This window comes from Carassius carassius, chromosome 35 (genome assembly GCF_963082965.1).
Source record: "Carassius carassius chromosome 35, fCarCar2.1, whole genome shotgun sequence".
Lineage (NCBI taxonomy): Eukaryota > Metazoa > Chordata > Actinopteri > Cypriniformes > Cyprinidae > Carassius > Carassius carassius.
The window spans coordinates 15,426,577-15,449,726 of NC_081789.1; the positions used below are offsets into that span (position 1 = coordinate 15,426,577).

The window sequence follows — 23,150 nt, forward strand, 5'->3', positions numbered from 1 at the left end:
TAGCTTATATATAAAACGCTCCAATGTTGGATATTACCCTATATACAGTATATGTTACTATAGGTTATATGATAAAAATTTTTTTACAGTTTATATATAATGTCTAAAATGAAGAAAAAATATTTAATTCACTTAGGAAACTAATTTCAACTTTGTAAGAATGCAAAAGGAGAAAGGACATGGATCGCTGCTCACATTCCTTATATTAGTCTCATGCATGGATACATTGGTATTCAGCTGAGCTTGGGGTACATGACTGAATGCTGGGGGACTGAACCTTCCTTCCCCTCTGTCATTCACCTCAGTTTTCCCACCTCTCCCTCTCATTAGTTTCCAACAGGCTATTTTGTTTCCCTCATAGCAGCCAGAACAGCTGTCAGTCCCTTCCCATCTCCAGCTGTGAGGGTCAAACGGGTTTCTGATGAAGCGAGATTTGACCTTTCCCTCAGATTCATCTCACAGATGAACTGCTGTTAAATAGATGCCCATCCTGCCGGATGAGAGTGGAGGAAGCCTAAGCTAGTCTCAAATCTGACGTCGGGATTTGAGGTGATGCCGAGGGCAGACCGCAAAATGGCTGTGTGCATCTCACACACCAGAGTGGCGTGATTACAGCTGACCTCCAACAGGCCATTTGCTGATGTAAATCCATATGAAAAATATGAAGTGATGGATGTGTTTCATATAGTGTCAAGGCCTTTCGAAGTCTGAGTGAAAGAAATGCATATTAAACTACTAGGCTTTTGTAAAAAGATATAACAGCAAAAACACATAGCCAGAGTTTTAACCTTTGCTCTGGAAATGGGGTCATACAGGCCCACTGCTAGACTTCACAAGACACTGTATAGACTATAATGAATTCAAAGCGGCAGAAACAATCTACGTCACTTGTACAAACCCAAATGAGTGTCATCTGTGTATAACTATTACTTATATTTATAATTATTTATTATTATTATATTAATGAGCTGTTGAATTTCTGCAAACATCTTATTCACTAAATATTTTTTATATCTGTGTAACTTTTTGCTTTGTATGGTGAGGAATATTTTACTTGTACATAATTCATTGGAAGACCTAACATCTATTGGATATTTATATGCTATTATTTCCCATTTTCAAGACAGACAGTAATAAAGACAGAATTATAGGTGAAACAATTGATGCATAAATGGAAAGCATGATAGAACAATAGACAGATTTGACAGAAAAATACATAGAATGACGAATAGAATGACATAGAAGCACACAGATAGATAGACAGATGGAGGAATGGACAAATGGATGGCTGGACGGATAGATAGATAGATAGATAGATAGATAGATAGATAGATAGATAGATAGACAGACAGACAGACAGACAGACAGACAGACAGACAGACAGACAGACAGACAGACAGACAGACAGACAGAATAATAGAACTATACATGGATTGTCCCCTTTTAGGATACAATGCATGCATTAAGAATAAAGGATGATATCACTATAACTGTCACCCATCAAAGCAGATAAATATCAATCCTGCTTTCTATTGATTATGTGCTCACTCTCTCTCTTTCCTCTTCTATATTCAGCCTGGAAATCTTTAAAATACATTAGTAAGGCTAAATAATGCATCATTGATAGAGTCAGAATGTTGAATGCTGGCATATGGGCATTACCTATAATAGTCCTTCATGACACTGCTCATCTAACTAGAACTAATGAGCCTTCCTCTGTGACATCATCTCCCAGGGTCCCACAGCAAACCCGCACCCTGGCACAACCGGCCACTTCTGATGCCAACATGGTGTCAAATCTAACTTTTGTCAGTTCTCTAGTCCAGTGACATTGGAACTGGTCACAGCAATGCCCTAAAGCTAATTATATTTAAAAAATAAAATAAAAAACTGACAATGTGATTTCAGTGGAACGTGTGCTGTATGGATGTGGATTTCGTTAGAGGTTCCCCAGTGTTATTGCTATTCATAATATTGAGTAAAAAATGGGAAAAAATACCCAGTCTATCATATATAAAAATGTCATATTCCATCGACAGGATGAAGTCCAGACTTCACCCTATTATTCACAATTTTAATGACTAAATAAGATTGTGCAAGATCGATGGCAGCTGCATATCTGCATGGGAATTCTGGGCAAGAATGACACAAGTGACAAAAATAACCTCTCTTCAACACTGATAAGGTGTCATTAACATGCATCATGGCCTATGACTCTTGAAAAAAAAAAAATGACTATGACTTCAGATAAAAAATAATAAAATAAAAATAAGTCTGAGAGTTTTTCAAACATTGCTCACCTAGGTGTCTCTAAAGTACATGAGGGTTGAAAGGGAAGAACCTCAGAGGTGCACAAAGCTGTCATGTGATTGATATGAAGCCTCATGTGTGCAGACTAGCAGGCTGGAGAACATGTTCACTGGACACCACTGTGCGGCTTCAGATTGACAGGGAGCCCTGTGTTGCTGATGGAGGCAGTGCCAGAGGGTATATCCCATTGCTTATTCCCACAAACCCCACCGGCCTTCAGTGAGAAAGGTGGCTGAAAGGAAATGCTGGCTTTATACACACCTGTAAGCTGCTGGGCATAGCCACCTGCCAATCTTCTGTCGCTTTATGCTGTCTGAACTTTTAAGTCTCTCACAAAGTAATCAATCTGATTATATTGCACAAAACCAAGCAAAACATAACTATTTGTAGCTGTTGAACTATTACTGTACTATTCTGCTAAATACTGCATGTTCTACGGGGAGAGGGCATTAAAGGGATAGTTCACCCAAAAATAATAATTCTGTCATCATTTACAAAATTTTTGACTTTAGACACAAAATGAGATATTTTGAGGAATTTGTGGGCTGCGTTTTTGTATTCTATGATTGTTAACAATTCCAATAAATATAATAATAACAATTAATAATATATTAATATAGAAAAGAATAATTAATAATATAGAAAACAATTACATTCAATATTTACAGTTTTTCTCAGTCACTTTGGTACATTTCTCGAATCATCCTTGACATTTGCAAAACAGTAAGTGCATTTCTCAAAACAACTCGTACAAATAGCAAAACACCATGGATTAAATCCTTAGTTCATCTCTCAAAAATAAATATCTGTGTCAATGAGCATGTCAGTGCCATCAGAATAACAAGTCCTTGTGTCATAGTTTATGGATAAGACAGTCAAATTGCTTAGTCATGTTGTCAATATAACAGTGTGCACTGGAGAGATGTTCTGATGTAAACTATGGCAACATTTTGGATGGCAGTTACTGTATTGAACAGTATGCCATATGCTTATGTATTCCATATATCCATTTCAAAAGTACAAATTTACACATTACTGTATGTGGGATATTGATTGAAAGAGACTGGATAGAATTCCCAGTTACACTTTTACTAGTGGTCTGTCCCAAAAAATTATAATACTGTAAAAAAAAAAAACTATGTCACTGTGATATAGAAATGGAAAAATAAATATGGGCACAAAGATGAAAATAAGTCCATTTTCAGAATGTGTAACTCTTGTGTTGTCCTCTGTCTATACAGTATAAGCTTTCTAACTAAAGATTCATGAGATGAACCTTTGAGCTATTTCAGAGAAATGGTTTATCATTGGTTTATCATCTACATTCTCTTCATTAGTAAAGATTCACTTGCACAATTCATGCCAGATTGACAAAAAGACCCGATGTTTTGGGGGGTAAGACTATTGCACAGAAAACTATATAATACATTTTGAGCAACATGACATTAGCAACTGATAATGTAGGAAACAACAGAGAATTGTACATAATCATTTGCATGGATGTACCAAAGCATTTGCAACTTGTTCAAAGAAATGAGAAACTGCTTTTTTGATGTGCACAAGTGACACAATGATGTGAGAATTGAACAGGTAGTTTTGAGAATTTCAATTCTGATCTGAGAAATGTACCAAAGTGACTGAGAAAAACTGTAATAAATATTTCAATCTAATTTTATAAAAATATAAATATAAATTTAAATGGTAAATGTTAATGGTAATTTAAACATAATTTTATTTATTTTTTAAATACAAATACGCTAATAACTTCAATTTCAAGGCATTTAAATTATTCAAATTAATTATATTTACTTTTCATATTATTAGTGTTTTTAACATTAGATGGATGATGGCAAAGGTCATCTAATTTTCAATAGCAGCTGATATATATTATCATCCATGTTATTTTAGTATTATTTAAATAGTATTATAATGTTTTTAATATTCTAAACTGGATTTGAATTTACATTTTTTTAATTTTAACTTTAGTTTATGTTTTAGTAATTTTATTATTACATGTTTTATATATTCAAATATTAAATTATTTTTACTTTATTTTTTTGTTTAGCCATTTTAGAACTGTATTAGTTCTGCCATTTTAGTATTTTAGTTCTGTTTCAAAGACCATTTTTTATATTTTATATGAGCTTTAAGTTTATTTCAATAACCAAACTGATAACAACGGATAAATAAATAAATCTCTAAAATGTCTGATGGTCAACAATCAGTATTATAGTGATATATTACCACCCTTACATAAAATATGCAAAAAGTTATCACAGAATACTGAACCAAGCCAAGCTATGACAGAATTGTTCGGTCATTTTTCGTTCTAGTGTGCCTTTGAGGTAAAGTGCCACATATTTATACACGGAAACTTCCATTTGAATTAAATAACATTTTCAATGAATGATGAGGAACAAACTGAAAATAATAAACATGTGAATTGTGCACAAATAAATCACAACGTTGTCACATCTGTTGTAGATTTTCGCTCAATTAGTCTTAAGCACATAGTGTTTTCCAAAGCACAGTTTGCCGTAATGGGATGAGTCGTTGTAGCCCAGTAATTCACACAATAATTCCCGGCTGGAGTTATTGAAGTAATAACTCTGCGGTGCCATAATATAGTGTATAGATGTTTATTGGAATGACACAAAACTATATCAAGTCTGAGCACCTGTGAAATTGAAGTTTGTAATATATTGTTTGCATAAAAAACAAAGGCCAGAGAGTGTTCATTGAGGTATTGTGATGAAAGAAAAAGGGTTTGTTCATTCTGCAGGTCACATTAGTGGGTGCTAATATATGCATATGAGCAAGAATAATGAAAATTTACCTCCTCTTTTGTTTAGCTTGGCATATCCAGGTGCATAGCCACTAGTGAACACAGAGGAGCTGGTGAAGGCATTATGGGGAAGTGGAGTGACCAGAGCTTCATCACATTTTTCTACAGAAGAAAAAGAGAAAAGACATTACAATCACATGAAATAACAACATAAAGCAGTGAAGCAGCACTTCAATTTCAAATCTATCTGTTTTAGGAGAGTAAAAGTACCCACAAGACGAGGGAAGAAATGAGAGAAGCCAGTGTTTACTGAGCTGAGATGCCCATCATGGAAGACCTTTTCTGACTGCAGGCTCTATTAACAGCGGCATATTAAAGAGTCAAAGCATTAGAAGGATGGATGCTGTGCTCCCGCTGGTGATTACTCAGGTCTGAGGGCTTCACGGTTACAGGGCTAAAATGCCAGAGCAAGTGATCTTTTCCATTACATATGGAGAAAATTAGCACAGAAATGAACTAGTTATTACTTTCAAGATGTGTGGACTGTTGTAAAGATGTAATGATGACAATTATTAAAACACAAACAGATTATCGATTGTTGATCAATTTCAGCAGAAAAAACAGAAAGGGGTTAAGTAAAACAATGGGTGGGCGACACATACGCATAACACCCTAAAATGATAAAAATAAAACAGTCTTGGCATATTTATCAGTGCATCTCTAAAATAATGATTATGTGCACTGCAAAAACTGAACAAGAGGTAAGTGGCAACAAACCCAGAGTGGTACTGTGTTATTATAAAATCAGAAAAGACAAAAGCTAGGCCTATCTTTTATGTTTGCTTAAAAGCAGTTATTTATAAACAGGGAATGAAAGAAAATGAACTTTGAAATTGAAAAAAATAATTGAAAAAAATGTGAAATTGTTATACACAATATATAATTTCTATTTTATGTACTGTAGCATACTGTATTTTGTGTTTTTTCTTATATTTTATATTAAATGTGGATAAATATAAATAAATCGATTTATAATTCATTATATTATATTAGATATAATAATTAGTGCTGACAATCAGTTAAAAATTAACAAATTAATCACACATTTTCTGTAATTAATCGCGATTAATCACATAATAATACTATTATACACTGTAACAAGATGTATATGTGTATACACATACACACACGGTATATACACACATACACATAATTTGAAAATGTAATAAGATAATGAATTCAAATTGTAGTACCTACATGCCCAAAAAAATAAGCATATAGTTAATATACATATGGTATCTGGTACATGTTCAGCAATTTATAAAAAAATAAAAAATAAATAAATAAAAATCAACCATGGAAATTCCTAAAATAGTACATTCCTAATGTGTGGTATACTTCTTTCTTTATGTGTAAACTGATAAGCAAAGTTCAACTGTAAGCAAATGAGCAGTGAAGCAATTCAAAAAGTTACTGCAAGTTCCAAACTGTGAACTAAAATCTGCTTCCATGCTATTGTTCCGTCTCAGACAACTGGAGACAACAGGATATGCCAAACTGGACAAATATCTCAGTGATGAATGGCAAAAAATTATACAGCATATGCAAAGACAGCTTCCAGACACAAACTGTCCCAGAAGAGCCCCGACTTTAGTGACTGATAGCGGCAGTTTGGTGTATTCAATATGAAAACTCATCCACTATATTTGCTTTCAGCCATTCACTCAGTCACTAACCCTTAACGGAGAGAGGACGTGTTCATATGTGAGGAGGGTAGAGACAGCTGATTCTAATGAGCATCTGTCATGTTCAAGCAATATTTAGCTTTTTGTCTCCAACTCCCCAGTCAAATCAGTCTTTTGACCAAGACTATCAAACAGAAATGCATCTGACACAGATGGCTGTCCAAACTGAGATCTACGTCTTCTATGTTTTTCATTCTTACCAGACAGTACCCATTACCCAGAGGACACATGAAAATAGTACACCCTGTCATGTGTTCCTTCTCTACCTGATGGCGGATAGCTGAAGTACCCAAATACAGTTGACATTACAGTGTCAACCCCGGCATAATTACTGTCATCTGCATCCCATTACAGGGACAGATAGAAAACAAACAATTAATAATTTAAGACAATAAAGCATTATAGTTTCTCTTGAGAACCCAGTGCTCAAACATGTAGACTTGCTTCAGGGATTGAAAATAAACATCCAATCAACTATGTCAGTTGAGTTTAAGATACGGAGACATCTGAAATCCAAAATGGTTACTCTGTTCCAGTCAAGTCATTTTTATTTATATGTCACTTTAGACAATACAGATTATTTCAAAGCAGCTTCACAGTATTAAGAAAAATGACTATCATGATCCAAACTTCATCAAATATGAGGCAAATTATAGTCCTGCTGTAAAAATAAATAAATACAAAAATGTAATTTTTCAGCACAAGTCAGTTCAGTTTGGAATTTTTTCAGTTCAATGACTGTGTTAGGTTAATTAATTATGATCAGTACCATTTAAAAGTTTGAGAGTGGTAAAATTTTGCATCAAGGCTGTGTTTTTTAATGAAAAAGTACAGTAGGGCAAAATTGTGAAATATTATCAACATTTAAAATGAATGTAAATAATTTTCTAACAGTCTAAAAGTTACTACTTTCACTTTTGATCAATTTAATAAAAAAAATATTAGTGCTGTCAACGTTAACGCGTTAACGCATGCGATTAATTTTTGTCTGGTTTAACGTGTCAAAATATTTAACGCAATTAACGCAGCATCCGTATTTTCTGCCATCCGTTGGCTAGCTTTACATTATATGATCACGCTCTTATTCATTTAAATGCTTTTAAACATTTCAAGCGTGGCAAGACAAAAGAGAATGCGCTGTCTGTGAATGCCCTTATGTGACACACACACACGTACACACACACACAATGCATAGACAGGGCGCCAGAATCCAGTTCTCTTAAGCGCTTGAACTAACAATAAACATCCCAAAGTGCCAGTTTTGTCGATTATCCTCATAAGAGCAATCTTAAATGATTTATATAAAGTCTAAAATGAACAAAAAGAGTTGTGAGAGAATGAGGCGAGATCCATAGACAGTATATAAATGGTGAGATCCGCGTGTCTGTCTGCTCTTAAAGGAACAGCAGCCAATAAAGCTTCCTGTCAGTAAAGTTAAAGAACAAAGGGAACAGAGAAAATGACTCGCTGCTCTTGACTAAATAACTTTTGTAGCTTTAATAAGGATTAAATATTTAATTTATAGTTTAAGCAGTGCAGACTGCATATAACTTTGATAACTTTATTAAATTTCTGTATATTTCCTAACTGTTAAGACAGGAAGGGCAGGAGTAAACATGACATTTATTATGGGTTTATGTTAGCATTGTTTTAAGTTTACTTAAATTAAAAACTGTTATATTTTTGAAGCCTAATAATAAATGTAAAAAATAAATAAATAAATCAGTAGCTGTATTAATATCAGTAATACTGGCCTTCATTCATAAAAATATGTAATTTAAACAAGTATTTAAATTTAACTGTGAAATTATTACATTAAAAAAAATATTAAAAACGTACAAAAACATTTCTTTTTTTATTGCGATTAATTGCGATTAATCACATAAAAAATGTGTGATTAATCTAGTTAAAGTTTTTAATCGATTGACAGCACTAAAAAATATATAAATAAATCTTAATAATTTTGACTGGTTCATAAAAAACTCAAATGGGGGTTATAATATTATATTGTACTAAATGTCTGCCCCCCAAAATTCAGTTGAAAAAGACTATGCACAGGGGATGTGTAGTTTAGTGGTTAAAGTCTTGGCTAACAATCAAAAGGTTGAAGGTTCAGAGCCATGCCAAGAGCCATCATCATTATGTCCTTGAACAAAGCTATTAACCTCAGGACATCAGGGGGATTGACCATCTAATAAATGGACTAGGTGTTTGGATAAAAGTGGGCGCTAAATGACAAGGTGGGCAATGCAAAAACCAGAAATATGCCAAGGCTTAAAAATCAGGCCTGTACTAGCCGAAAATTAACTGATCAAGTGTTTAATTCACTGAAAGTGAAAAGCCAAAGAAGGATTTACTGGTGTGTCATTATAGTTACACTTTCCGGTTAAATCAATGTGGAACAAGCCAAAGACCTAAAGACTTTCCAAAGCTATTCCGAACATTTATGACTATGCCTTTATGAGCATCCATATCCATAACTTGTCGAGCATCACTGCTGTCACAGCACTATAATTCTCTTTGTAGAAGCTTGTGTTGGAAATTTATGTGGCATTATTAGTTTTGAAACTATGATGGTCATAATTTTGACACGGAAAGCGCAAAGGACTGTTTGACTTGCAATCACCACAAAGGAGCATCCAGGATCGGTTTACACAAAGGAAAACAGGCTCTGATTCTCTGAGGTAAATCTGGGGAGCTGAAACAGCAGAAATCAGATGGATCGTATATCAGGATTGTGGCAAAGACACATTACTGAGAGACCTGCAAATCGTTGTTCAATCCTAAAACAAATTTCACCATATTCCAGGCAGGAAGACGAAAGAGAAGCATGTCACAAAATAGATTTACTTGTCCATGTGACATTTTCCTCCACGCAAATACCTCTGCCCTGAGCAAATAGCACAACTGTCTCTGACGCTCAACCGCAGAATGACCAAAATCATGAGGTATATATTCATTCATATAATTATTCATTCACAGTGTGTCAGCTAATATTACAAACCAAACAAAAAGGAACTACATTGTTAAGATGTATGTAAGTCTGTACTATGCTCATTATCTTTGTTTATATAGCGTTGTAATGGCCATTGTGGAGAATTCAAGATATGCAGTTTTTAAATCATTTTCCATATCCGTTTTTCTTTAACCAAAACTTTACATAAAGTACTGTACATGAATATTAACAACAGACTTTCCATTGGAAACACTGCTGGTTGTTATTGGCGGGTTATGAGTCCGATTCACCTTGCCTGAGGAAGGCACATCACTTTAATAGCCAGCATGGTCATTATCTCACGATTCTCTCATTCACACCGCTCTCCCATCCTGCCAAGACTGTCTTTTCCCCAAAGCAGTTAAAGCCTATTTTATGTAAAATTAGTTTTCTCACAGTATGTGTGCCACAATAACAGTGAAAGGCACCTGTGCAATGTTCTGGTGATTAGATTAAATCCAAAAAATGCTATAATATACAGGGATCTTTATGCATCTCCCTAATCAATTTACTAGCTGAAAAGATTGAAACATTCTATATAAACATCTACAGGCTGACTCACAACAGCAAAAACATATACAGGTGCTTCTCAAATTAGAATGTCGAGGAAAAGTTAATTTATTTCAGTAATTCACCTCAAATTGTGGAACTCATGTATTAATTAAATTCAGTGCACACAGACTGAAGTAGTTTAAGCTGTTGGTACTTTAAATTGTGATCATTTTGCCTCACATTTAAGAAAAACCCACCAATTCACAATATTAAAAAATTAGAATACTTATAAAACCAATAAAAAAACATTTAGTGAATAGTTGGCTTTCTGGAAAGTATGTTAATTTACTGTACATGTACTCAATACTTGGTAGGGGCTCCTTTTGCTTTAATTACTGTCTCAATTCAGCATGGCATGGAGGTGATCAGTTTGTGGCACTGGTGACACCAGTCAAGCACACCAACACCATGGTCATTTAACCAACCTTTGTTGCTTTTAGCAGTGTGGGCAGGTGCCAAATCCTGCTGGAAAATGAAATCAGCATCTACAAAAAGCTGGTCAGCAGAAGGAAGCATGAAGTGCTCTAAAATTTCTTGGTAAATGGGTGCAGTGACTTTGTTTTCAAAAAACAGAATGGACCAACATTGGCAGATGACATTGCACCCCAAATCATCACAGACTGTGGAAACTTTACATTGGACTTCAAGCAACTTGGGCTCTGAGCTTCTCCACCCTTCCTCCAGACTCTAGGACCGTGGTTTCCAAATGAAATACAAAACTTGCTATCATCTGAAAAACTTTGGACCACTGGCAACAGTCCATTTCTTCTTCTCCTTAGCCCAGGTAAGACGCATCTTTGCATCTTTGCATCTTTGCATCTTTGTCTTCCACATTGTTTCATTCCACTCAACTTTCTGTTAACATGCTTGGATACAGCACTCTGTGAATAGTCAGCTTATTGGCAATAATTGTTTGTGTCTTACTGTACACTCCTTGTGAAGAGTGTCAATGATTCTCATTTTGAAGGCTCAGGAAACCTTTGCAGGTGTTTTGAGTTGATTAGCTGATTGGAATGTCATCATATTCTAATTTGTTGAGATAGTGAATTGGTGGGTTTTTGTTAAATGTGAGCCAAGTCATCACAATTAAAAGAACCAAAGACTTAGACTACTTCAGTCTGTGTGCACTGAATTTATTTAATACATGAGTTTCACAATTTGAGTTGAATTATTGAAATAAATGAACTTTTCCTCGACATTCTAATTTATTGAGAAGCACCTGTATACGTAGACTGAACAGCCACAACATTAAAACTAGGGATGCACAATATAGGATTTTGCTGATATCTGACATGCCGATAATTACTACAACTAATTTTGTCCTATAGCCGATGCCGATATATAATTCTTTTAAATCTTGGTTAGTTTTTTAACAAGAACTTATTTGTTAGAATTAAATAAACAATAATAATGCTCTTTTATAATGACAGTACATTGAAGATTTGAAAATAACTATAAATAAACTATATATTAATCACTTTTTTAATATATAGTTTAATATATAAAGTTTAATATATCAAATATATATTAATCAATTTTTTTCTCACAAAGATCTAGTGGTAAACTTAACATTTTATTTTATTATTTAGCATTTGTAAATGGTCTAAAGCAAAAGAGTTTTTTAAATTAATTAATGGAAATTATTTGTTTAAAAAAACAACCTATTAATCATTAATGAATAATTCGGTATATATAAGATTATTTAATTTAAGTGTCATGTTTGTGATTTTAAAAAATGTTTTTGTTCTTGTAAGCTATATCTTCTGACCTTTAAATCAAAACATACTTAAAATATTATGGCATCAATTACTGCTTTCTTTTTAAAATCAGAAACACTGTCTAAATATAATTTTTGTATTATTAGAAGTAGGCCAACAGCAGCCCCTACAGAATTAAAACTCCTTACTGAGTGGGCATTAGGACCCTGGGGAGGCTGCTGCAAGTGCTATTACTGTTTACTCTGTCATACACCTAACGCATCATTCTGTATGTGCATTTTCAGTTTAAATGCAGCAAACCAAAACGGTGAATCCAATCACCATTAAGGTAAAACTTTGCTTCAAGAATGAGCCACAATTCTGACGTAATCTAATCATACTGTTGAGGTAATCTAATTTCTAGCATATCCTGAGCACATGAGTTAATATATTCCTCTTATCGGCAAGACATATTGGCATGATTTTTCATATTGGGCCGATATTTACATTTAAAGCCAATATCAGCCGATTCCAATATTGGTCAGATAATATTGTGCATTCATAATTAAAACTACTTGCCAAATATTGTAGTTCCTACATGTGCTGCCAAAATAGCTCTGATGCAGTGAGGACTTGTGTAGGTGAAAAATGAAAATTCTGCAATTAATTACTCACCCTCACTTCATTCCAAACCCGTAAGAATAAGAACTTTGTTCATCTTTGTTCTATCTATCACGTTCTTGCATGAGCTATCCCTTTAAGTCCGACAAGTTGTGAGGTGGGACCTCTATGGATTGGATTTGTTGGTCCAGCACATCTCATACATTCAATCAGTTTCTGTGGAATTTGGAGGCCAAAGCAACACATAGAACTCATTTTCATGTTCCTCAAACAATTCCTGAACAGTTTTTGCAGTGTGGCAGGTGCATTCTTCTGAAAGAGGGCACTGCTTTCTGGGAACATCACTGCCATGAAATGGTGTACGTGGTCTGCAACAATGTTAAGGTAGGTGGTACATGTCAACGCAACATCTATGTGAATGCGAGGACCCAAGGTTTCCCAGCAGAACATTGCTCAGAGCATAACACTGGCTTCTACGACCTGCTTTCTTCCCACAGTGCATCCTGTTGCCATGTCTTCCTCAGACAGATGACACACTCTCCCTGGCATCTTCCTGATCTAAAAGAGAATGCAATTCATCAGTCCAGGCAAACCTCTTCCATTGTAGGTGCTTTCAGTGGTAGACAGGGTCTGGTGAAACTGTTCTTACACCTTTCTTTCAGTAATTTGAGCTACAGTACATTAGCTCTTCTGTACGATCAGAAAAGACAGACTAGCTTTTGCTCCTCAAGTGCATCAATGAGCCTTGGGTGAACATGATCCTGATACCAGTTCACCGGTGTCCACAACTCTTAGTAACCACTGCATACCAGAAACAACCCATAAGAGATGATTGGGACGGTATGACCTAGTCATCTAGCCATCATTTTTTGGCTGTTTCTCCTGCTTCCAAACACACCAAATTCAAGAACTGACTGGTCACTTGCTGCCTAATATATCCTAGGTATTTATTCTTGCAATTGCATTAAAGTTTTCAGTTCTACAGTATGTGCATTCACGGCAGTATGAAGACAACAACAACAACAACAACAACAAAAAGACATATGTCTCCAGGACTGTTAGACAGCTTCAATACTAGCAGTTTGAAAAATATAATCATATTGCATCAAAAAATATATTAACAGACAGCTGCACCTTCTCCTTAATTTGCACCTGTGCTTGATGATCACATCTTGTCCCGCTGGCTACTAGCTGTCAAATGGGTGTTTCCTGAAAGCTGAAGGGGGCATTTTAATCATAGTCAGGTCTCGACTGACTGCTCTGCTCAAGTAAAACTGAGTGCAAGATCAAATTCAGTTTTTTCCCCATTCGATTCAGTGAGCATCTGACAACTCTGATTTGCCACAGCCTCCAGGTACATTTGATCATGTGCGTGTGTGTGTGTGTGTTGCCGGTATCTCGGGTGAAGATGATGGATACACTCTTGGAGAATTAAAAGCATTTTGAAAAATGACGTTGTCAAGAGAAGTCACACGGTGCGGTAGAATCAGCTTAATGAGAATAATTACAAAATGTGTACCTATAAGTAATGGCTCCTTTTTGGTTTAACAATAGATTATCATCTTATCAGTTCATAATTCATATCACTACAGTACAATAATGGAAGGTTACATTCCACTCTTGAGGATTTATAACAGAGAGATATGATAATATAAAAAGAGAATGGCGAAATGAAAAGTGAGTAACTTATTCCTTAATCTGATTACATGAGATTCATAGACAATCCATAGTGAAATATAAATCAGATTTGACATTCAAAAGCTAATTTGGGTTTGGGAATAAAAAGAAAGTAAAAAAAACGTGAAAAATTATAGAAGTATGATGTAAAAGGAATAATAAATATTTAAGATAGCTAAGGCGGGACATATCAAGTACTTAGAGATTTATATATTATCGGCCAGTAATTGGTAGGATATCAATATATATACTAAAATCAATTAATGTCATATTCAATGCCAAATCAATAAATTACAGATTTACACACTGATATCTAAATCCTATGCTTTTTTGTAGATATGTTTGTTGCAGCAATCATATTTTCAGATCTCCATTGAACAAGCTGTTTTTATTGTACCTTCACAATTTATCTTTTTTTCCCCAAGTGATAGAGAAAATATGGGACCTGTCAAGTAGATCCATTTTTGTGTAACAGATAGCTCAATTTCAGTGGGTTAGATAAATGAATTTGGGTGCGCCCTTGTGTTTAATATCTCATTCGAATAACCATGCGGTATTTCGCAAATCTGAATCTTTCAGACCTTAAATCTTCCAATGAATATTAAATTGTGTCCTATTTTGTTCATCCCAAATTCTGCATTCCCCATCTAGCAAACAAGCAATGGCGCTGCGCAGTTTGGCATGAGATCCCATGTGTGAAATTGTTCCATGGTCACTGTGAAAACGTTCCGTGGAGATGGAATTAAAAGCATCAGAGAGGCAGTGGAAGGGTGGAGGAGGAGCGATGAAGCACTACGGCCCAGTTTCTCTTTAAAGGGATCCATGCCATCCACTATTAGTGGCTCTATTCAATCAAGAGATACAGAGAGGGAGAAAGCGGCTTATCAACAAAACACAGCTACACATACAAGCCACAACCAGAGTCACAGTTTTCCAGCAGCCGTACTCGAGATGACAAGCATGCCGGATGATCTCATTGGTCACCTGGATGCTGTGGGCAGCAATGATGCTTCCGCTAAGCTCTGGGTGATGAATCTCTTTCCTGGTTAAAATAAGAAAGCATGGCTAAGTTATATTGGGACTATCAGATCAACACCAGCCCCGCTGTTGTGGTCTAACCAGGTATGGCTGGAAATTATTAAATTAATCTGAGGGGAATGGAGGCAGGCCTGGGGACTGGTGTGCCATTGTGCTTCACAAAGTCTACTAATCACTTTGCTACACTGTTCCGACACTCTCTTGCTTTCTCTCTCTTTCTCTCTCTCTCTGCTTCAAGCTCTCCATCACTCACACACACACACACACACACACACACACACAGACTCAAAATGCTGACTAAAATGTGCAGCCATGAGCCATATCCTATAATGTGTGTGAAGCTGTAAGAAGAGATACTGATGATATAAATGAACAGGACTGTAAGGTTAAGTAAAAGTAATAAACGCTTCTTTTATATATCAATTGCTGATATTTACTTTAGTAATTTATAGCATTTACTGCAAGTATGCAGAAGGAATCTGATGAAAGATGTGATAAATGAGGTTCAGTCCATCTGTCTTGCCTGAATCAGAGTGGATAGTGTATCTAATATGGTACTGATAGTTAGATGCCCACTGGCTTAATGGATTAAATGAATTAGAGCATGGCTTCTCAAACTTCTCAGGGCAAGTGCTGTCTTCGATTACATCACAACATCCTAATACCACCAGTATTCTCTAACAGTGCTTGCAATGTTAAAGCATTGCCAACTGTCTTTGAACTATACATACATAGATACAATATATATATATACTTTATATAGATACAATATATATAGGTTAATATTGTTAAATTTCATTTAAGAAATTAATACTTTGCATTAAAGACATTAATCAAAAGTGATAAGACATTTATAATGTTACAGAGGATTTCTATTTCAACTTTTCATTAATCAACTAAAGTTTTCAATTAAATATTAAATATTTCAATTAAATATATATTCTTAATATTATTTTAAGGCTTCTCGATCACCAAATCAGCATATCAGTATATTACAATGTTAATAGTATACATATCTATTAAACAGAAAAAAAAACGAAAATCTTGCAAAGAAACATGACTGCCCACTAGGGGAAGAAGCCTGCTAAAAGTACAATTTCTATAGTAACAGTTTTCCAACCAGTTTTCACTGGATGAATTTTGAGTGTTTAAACCTTTTGAATGAAACCTTTAAATATAGTATAGAGTATGAAAGAGTATTTACATTTACAAATAGTATTTTTTTTTTTTTTTTTTATGAAATCCAACACAGACAACAGACTCCCACAGAATGAATTTTATCCTCTGGAAAATGTAAGTTTCAACAAAAGCAATAAACAGGTGGTTGGACAATAACAATAGGACCTGTGAACACAGCGGAGCCACATCACCACAACATATTAAATTCCCACATCCATTCACACACACCTCAGGCTGAGAGTAATTAAGGCCAAAGTCTATTTTCCAGCAAGCCTCTTCATTCTGACCCAGGCTTGAGATGGTGTATTATGGGATGGCGTTCCCAAGGAGCAGGGCTCGCTCGGGTTAATGGGAGCCTAAGGCTGGTGAAGCTAACTCACTAACATGTAGAGCGCTAAAAGGTTGCAGCATTGTTCGAGTGTCAGCCATCGGACTCTAATTACAGCAACAACATTAAACAAACACTATCATGAAAGTTCACCAGCGTAATATGCACATGCACACACGAGTGCAGGATCATACGCGTACCTAATGTTTCATTAGGGCAGGAACACAACGCCATTGGCCGGGGTGTTGCTAATGGGTTTGTGGCATATTAGCTCTTTCTTACTCATTCTGATGGCTATTAGCAATGGATTAATTGAACCGGAGACCCATTTTCCTCTTCAAAATTCACATCTTCAAAATTTCATGAAAATAATTGCTGTGTACATAATAGCCATGATTACACTTCAAGGAGAGAGAAAATGTGAAATATGATGTGTAGCCGACTAATAATAAAACCAAATTATAATGAAAATCCTTGACATTGCTTGAGTATCAGCCAACAAAGAAACAATTCATTTCATTATAAAAGTAATGTTACTCAAACTCATTACTCAAAGCTTCTTGATTATAAAAAAAGATATCCATATCTAATTTAGATATTTGTATTTGGCAGTTTAAAAAAAAAAATAGTTCAAAACAAGGTTTTTCTTATTGATGAAAAAAAAAATGTGGGGGGACTTTTTTTTTATTATTATTATTATTATTATTTAATAGTCTGAAGAACATTTTTAACTGTTAAAATGTTTTGTACTCTTTAGTAAAGGGACCAATTCTCACTATGAACTAGTTACTAATTAGCATGCCTATTATTAACATATTGCCTGTTTATTAGTACATTCAGTATTCTGCATGACCATATTACACATCCTAAATCCTATACCCAATAATGAAACGTATTATAAAGAATCTTTAGCCTTTAATCATCCTTTGGGGTCAAAATGACCCCAATGGATTTTTCCTTCATTTTTTAAAAGTGTTACCTTCATCGCAGGGGCATGAAACTCGGTGACATTTCCTAAATCATCTATCTAAACATGCACAAAAAAACTGGGCTTGATTTGGTTGTTCTAAAGGTGTGTAAAAAAAAATTTACCTTTTAAGGTCTTTGGGGTCAAAATGACCCCACATTGAAAATGAATGGGAAAATGCAAAAAATGACTTTTTAAAATTTTGTTTGTCAAAAAAATAAAACTAAATCCATTATAAATCTGAAAATTTCTACAAATAAACCAAGATCTGGTCCTAGAGCATAAATAAAAAGTAGAACGAACTTTGTATCTCATACACACACACACACACACACACACAAACACACACATGTATGTGACTGCAACAGAGAGCATTTTTACAGAAATTGGCAAATAAAATTAACTAAACTGGCATAAATCTAAAAAATTTTACATTTAATTCAAGGTCTGGTCCTAGAGCATAAACCCAAAGTGGAACAAACTTTCTATCTCATACACACACACACACACACACACACACACACACAAACATACGTATGCCACTGCAACAGAGAGCATTTTTATAGAAATTGGCAAATAAAATTATCTAAACTGGCATAAATCTAAAAAATTTTACATTTAATTCAAGGTCTGGTCCTAGAGCATAAACGCAAAGTGGAACAAACTTTCTATCTCATACACACACACGCACACACGCACACACACACAAACATACGTATGCCACTGCAACAGAGAGCATTTTTATAGAAATTGGCAAATAAAATTAACTAAACTGGCATAAATCTAAAAATTTTTACATTTAATTCAAGGTCTGGTCCTAGAGCATAAACCCAAAGTGGAACAAACTTTCTATCTCATACACACACACACACACACACACATACACACACACACAAACATACGTATGCCACTGCAACAGAGAGCATTTTTATAGAAATTGGCAAATAAAATTAACTAAACTGGCATAAATCTAAAAAATTTTACATTTAATTCAAGGTCTGGTCCTAGAGCATAAACCCAAAGTGGAACAAACTTTCTATCTCATACACACACACACACACACACACACACACACAAACATACGTATGCCACTGCAACAGAGAGCATTTTTATAGAAATTGGCAAATAAAATTAACTAAACTGGCATAAATCTAAAAAATTTTACATTTAATTCAAGGTCTGGTCCTAGAGCATAAACCCAAAGTGGAACAAACTTTCTATCTCATACACACACACACACACACACACACACACAAACATACGTATGCCACTGCAACAGAGAGCATTTTTATAGAAATTGGCAAATAAAATTAACTAAACTGGCATAAATCTAAAAAATTTTACATTTAATTCAAGGTCTGGTCCTAGAGCATAAACCCAAAGTGGAACAAACTTTCTATCTCATACACACACACACACACACACACACACACACAAACATACGTATGCCACTGCAACAGACAGCATTTTTATAGAAATTGGCAAATAAAATTAACTAAACTGGCATAAATCTAAAAATTTTTACATTTAATTCAAGGTCTGGTCCTAGAGCATAAACCCAAAGTGGAACAAACTTTCTATCTCATACACACACACACACACACACACATACACACACACACAAACATACGTATGCCACTGCAACAGAGAGCATTTTTATAGAAATTGGCAAATAAAATCAACTAAACTGGCACAAATCTGAAAAATGTCACATATGCAACATGGAACAAGCTTGTAATATATATTCTATAATATTCTGCTTGTTCTTTCACATGTTTATTAGCCATGTGATTTATAAAAAAAGTTGTTCTGTGTACCCTTCACTCCTGTTCATTACAGTTTATTGGTGCTGTTGTTTTGTATTATATTGGTTTATTTACTTTTAAAATTCATCTTGTTCTAAAATCTCTTGTTCTAAAAAAATAAATAGTTGTTGATAAATAATTTTCTGAAATAAATAGTGTGTGATTACAATCATGTCATAGTGGTGACTTGTTTTTTTCAAATGTATGTATAATAATTTGCAAAAGCAGATAATTCAAAATATATTAGAAAACAACAACAAATTCTAACTCTGACAAAACTACAGATTTTTTTATGTATTTCAAAATGTTTAAATAAATATTCACAAAATATATATCATAAAGTTGTGAGGAGAAGTTGAAGCATCAAGAAAAATGAAGTGAAAATGAATGAGTCTCTATAGCACTCTAGTGGATACATGTGGCCATTGCACTTTAATTCCTAACCCATAAGAAATAAAGTTTTTTGACTAACCTTTAGATGGCAGTATTCTATCCCTAACACATAGAGCAATGTCCAGAAACTATTTAGATTTAATTAAGATCATCATTTAAGTGATTTTTTCTTTAAAAAATCATTTTTCATGAGCCAATTTATGGCCTAGTTATGTAATTGTGCAGTAAATAGGTAAAAAACTTCAAAATTTCCACAAAAACACAGCATAAATGTATAGTTGAGAAGTAAATAAAAAAAATGATATATAGTTTTCCATATAAAAAATGTATATTTCCTTATGCAATCGCTTTTTAAAAGTTTGGGGTAAAAATGACCCCAAAGACTTTAAGTGTTGTCCTTTTTTAGGAGTGATTAAAGGTTAAACAACATAGTTAGTAATGATGTGATCTGTAAATGTTGTCTCTATGAACAGATGACTCTAAAGCCATTCCTTTAAAAAAAAAAAGCAAACAAAAAAAAAAAGAAGAGAATCAAATGAAACTTAAATCTAAATTGAATCAAATCTGTAAATCTGTATTGATCCCCAGTGCTAATAAAGATGCCTTTTTTCACCATCCAGCCCAGGGCTTCTTTTCCCATTGCTGAGATAAACAATCAATTTACAACCTTTGTATTAAACATTATGACATCAAAATAAAAAAAAGAAACATATACATGCATGAAGTGTTCGTAATAAGACCTATAACATGCATTTACAAAAAATATACAGAGTGAGTTTTGCTCACTCTTTCATGCTGATTCAGAGAGTTTTCTGTTTAGTGTTTCTCACTGGTGAAGAAATCTAACTTGCTGTCACCCAGCAGTTTCCAGTATTAGTTATTAGCTGTGGTTTGTTCTTTATTGGCTTAATGTTGCCTTCCACAGAAAAGCTAAAATCCCAAGTGGCATAATGGGATTAAAATTAGGTAAACATATCTGAAAATAATGAATTCCCTGTTGTTTTCTGGGTTGTTCAGTCAAAGGTCCTTGAGAGTTGTGTGTTTTTAATAAGGAAAGGAATTCAATGTAATGAGGACTACTGGAGTAAACTTTGTGATTACAAGAAACTGCGTGATCCATTCACCTAAATTCATACACATGCAACTATGAAAAACATAAAAGCAAGAACATGCATCTTTTGTTGTGTTCAGAATGAAAGTTTAGAACTTTGACCTTCAAAACTGCTAATCAGCACAAATAGAATTAATGTATTTAACTGCTCAATTAGGCAAATATACTTGAACTGCTCACACAGGAGGTGATATCATTCAAAACATTTACTAATATTAATAAATTTTGATTCAGTGGGTATATTATGTGTGTCTTTACACAATGGCTTATTACAGAAAAATCCTAACTTTAAAACCGTGGTAATTTCAGTTATGACCACATTTAGTACTAAAGTTTTTACAGAACAGCGTTTCCTAAGGTATTTTCTTAACTTGTTTTCTTATCAACCCCACAGCTATCCTAATTTCAAAATGATTTTTAAAGCTAATGGAAAAAATGCTTACAATTGCACTGTCCAACAACGGTATTACATTTATTAATAATTGAAAAAAAAGAACAGAGATGTTTAATGGTAGATAGACTACTTGAGGACCCTGAAGGTGTGTGACATTTTGATGACAAAACACTTATAAGTAATTACAGACTGCCGCTCAACATGATATTACAGTTAGCACAGGAACTGCAACCAGCATTACAGAGACTAACAAAGCATCACAGAGCATTACCGGTTATAGTCCAAGTGACTACTGCCTTACTTTTTTTTTTTTTGCAAAAGGCTATTTTCAAAGTGAAGTAGCTTCTATTATTTTGTTTACCTCATCAGCAGCTCATGCAGTGTTGGTTGCTTGGTAACAGACCTGAGAGTGGATTGTCGAGCTTGATAATGCAATTTTGGGATTTCCTAACTAGCTTCTGTAATAATTTTTTTTTTACATATCACATCTTAAGTTAAGACCTAAGATAAGAAACTGTGTAATATGCCCCCAGATCTCATGTAAACTAAGTTGGTGAGTGCGTGTGTGTGTTTAAGCATCTGTCAAATAAAAGTGACAGTGAAGCAGCTCTCCTGGAAATCGGGGCTCACCAGAGATTTCCACTGGAGTCGTCCCAACAACTCTCTGCCCTGATTGTCTGGCCTTTTCCGCTCCCTCTGCAGCTGTCCAGTGATTGATGGGGCTGAAGATCAACAATGCAGCAGTCTGTCCACCAAGACTGGACAATATCCTGCTTACAGCTAACAAGAGTCTTGCATAAAAAAGATCAGGGCTTATAATTAATGCTCACAATAATTTCTAACAGTATATGACTTGAATAGTTATTCAAATAAAACTTATTCAGAATAAAAAAGTGATTCATGGAATTTTTTGTTGTTGTTGTTGTTGTTTATGTTTATCTATCTAAATATAACTTATAATTTAACTCAAAATAATAATAATAAAAAGTTTTGTTTGGCTTATGCTTGCTTGGTTGCATTCTATCTGTTTTAGATTTATTATGACACTTGTTTGTTGTTGTACAGAAAGAACTTTCTTCCAAAGCAGATATCATTCCAAATTACATACTCGCCATCTGTTGATCACAACGGTCTCATATGCGATGCTAAAACACTTTTGTCACTGTGGATGGGAGCATCTGCTAAATGTTGTGGAATAAAAAAATAATAATAATTTAAAAGCTGAATGTCTGAAAATATATATAAAAAAATGCATTTGACACTGATTGATTTTAATCCGAACTGTGAGGTTTTAGAATGACACATCAAATAGATGCTTGCCTGTTTCAAATCCTCCACAAGCCTCATGGAGCTGATAAACTCTCTCATAAATATTTCCTATTTATGCCTCTTAGAGAAGGTGCTTGATCAAACTCTTTAAACTAAATTGACCGGTTCACACAACTCAGAAACCTTAATTGGTTTAACCTTTAGAGATTTAAAATGAAGTATTTGGATACTTAAGAGTAATGTAAAAAAAAAAAAAAAAAAAATCATGAATCTCTTTGCTCTAT

At 34.3% G+C, this 23,150-nt stretch overlaps 1 protein-coding gene across 1 annotated transcript in view; it reads right to left on the bottom strand.

Moving 5' to 3' along the window:
* LOC132115626 (contactin-associated protein-like 2) overlaps window positions 1-23,150 on the bottom strand; it is a 455,893-nt gene that overhangs the window by 288,976 nt on the left and 143,767 nt on the right. The window contains exon 2 of the mRNA XM_059524041.1: window positions 5,147-5,257. Coding sequence (XP_059380024.1) covers window positions 5,147-5,257 — 111 coding nt within the window. The remainder of the gene's footprint in view (window positions 1-5,146; window positions 5,258-23,150) is intronic.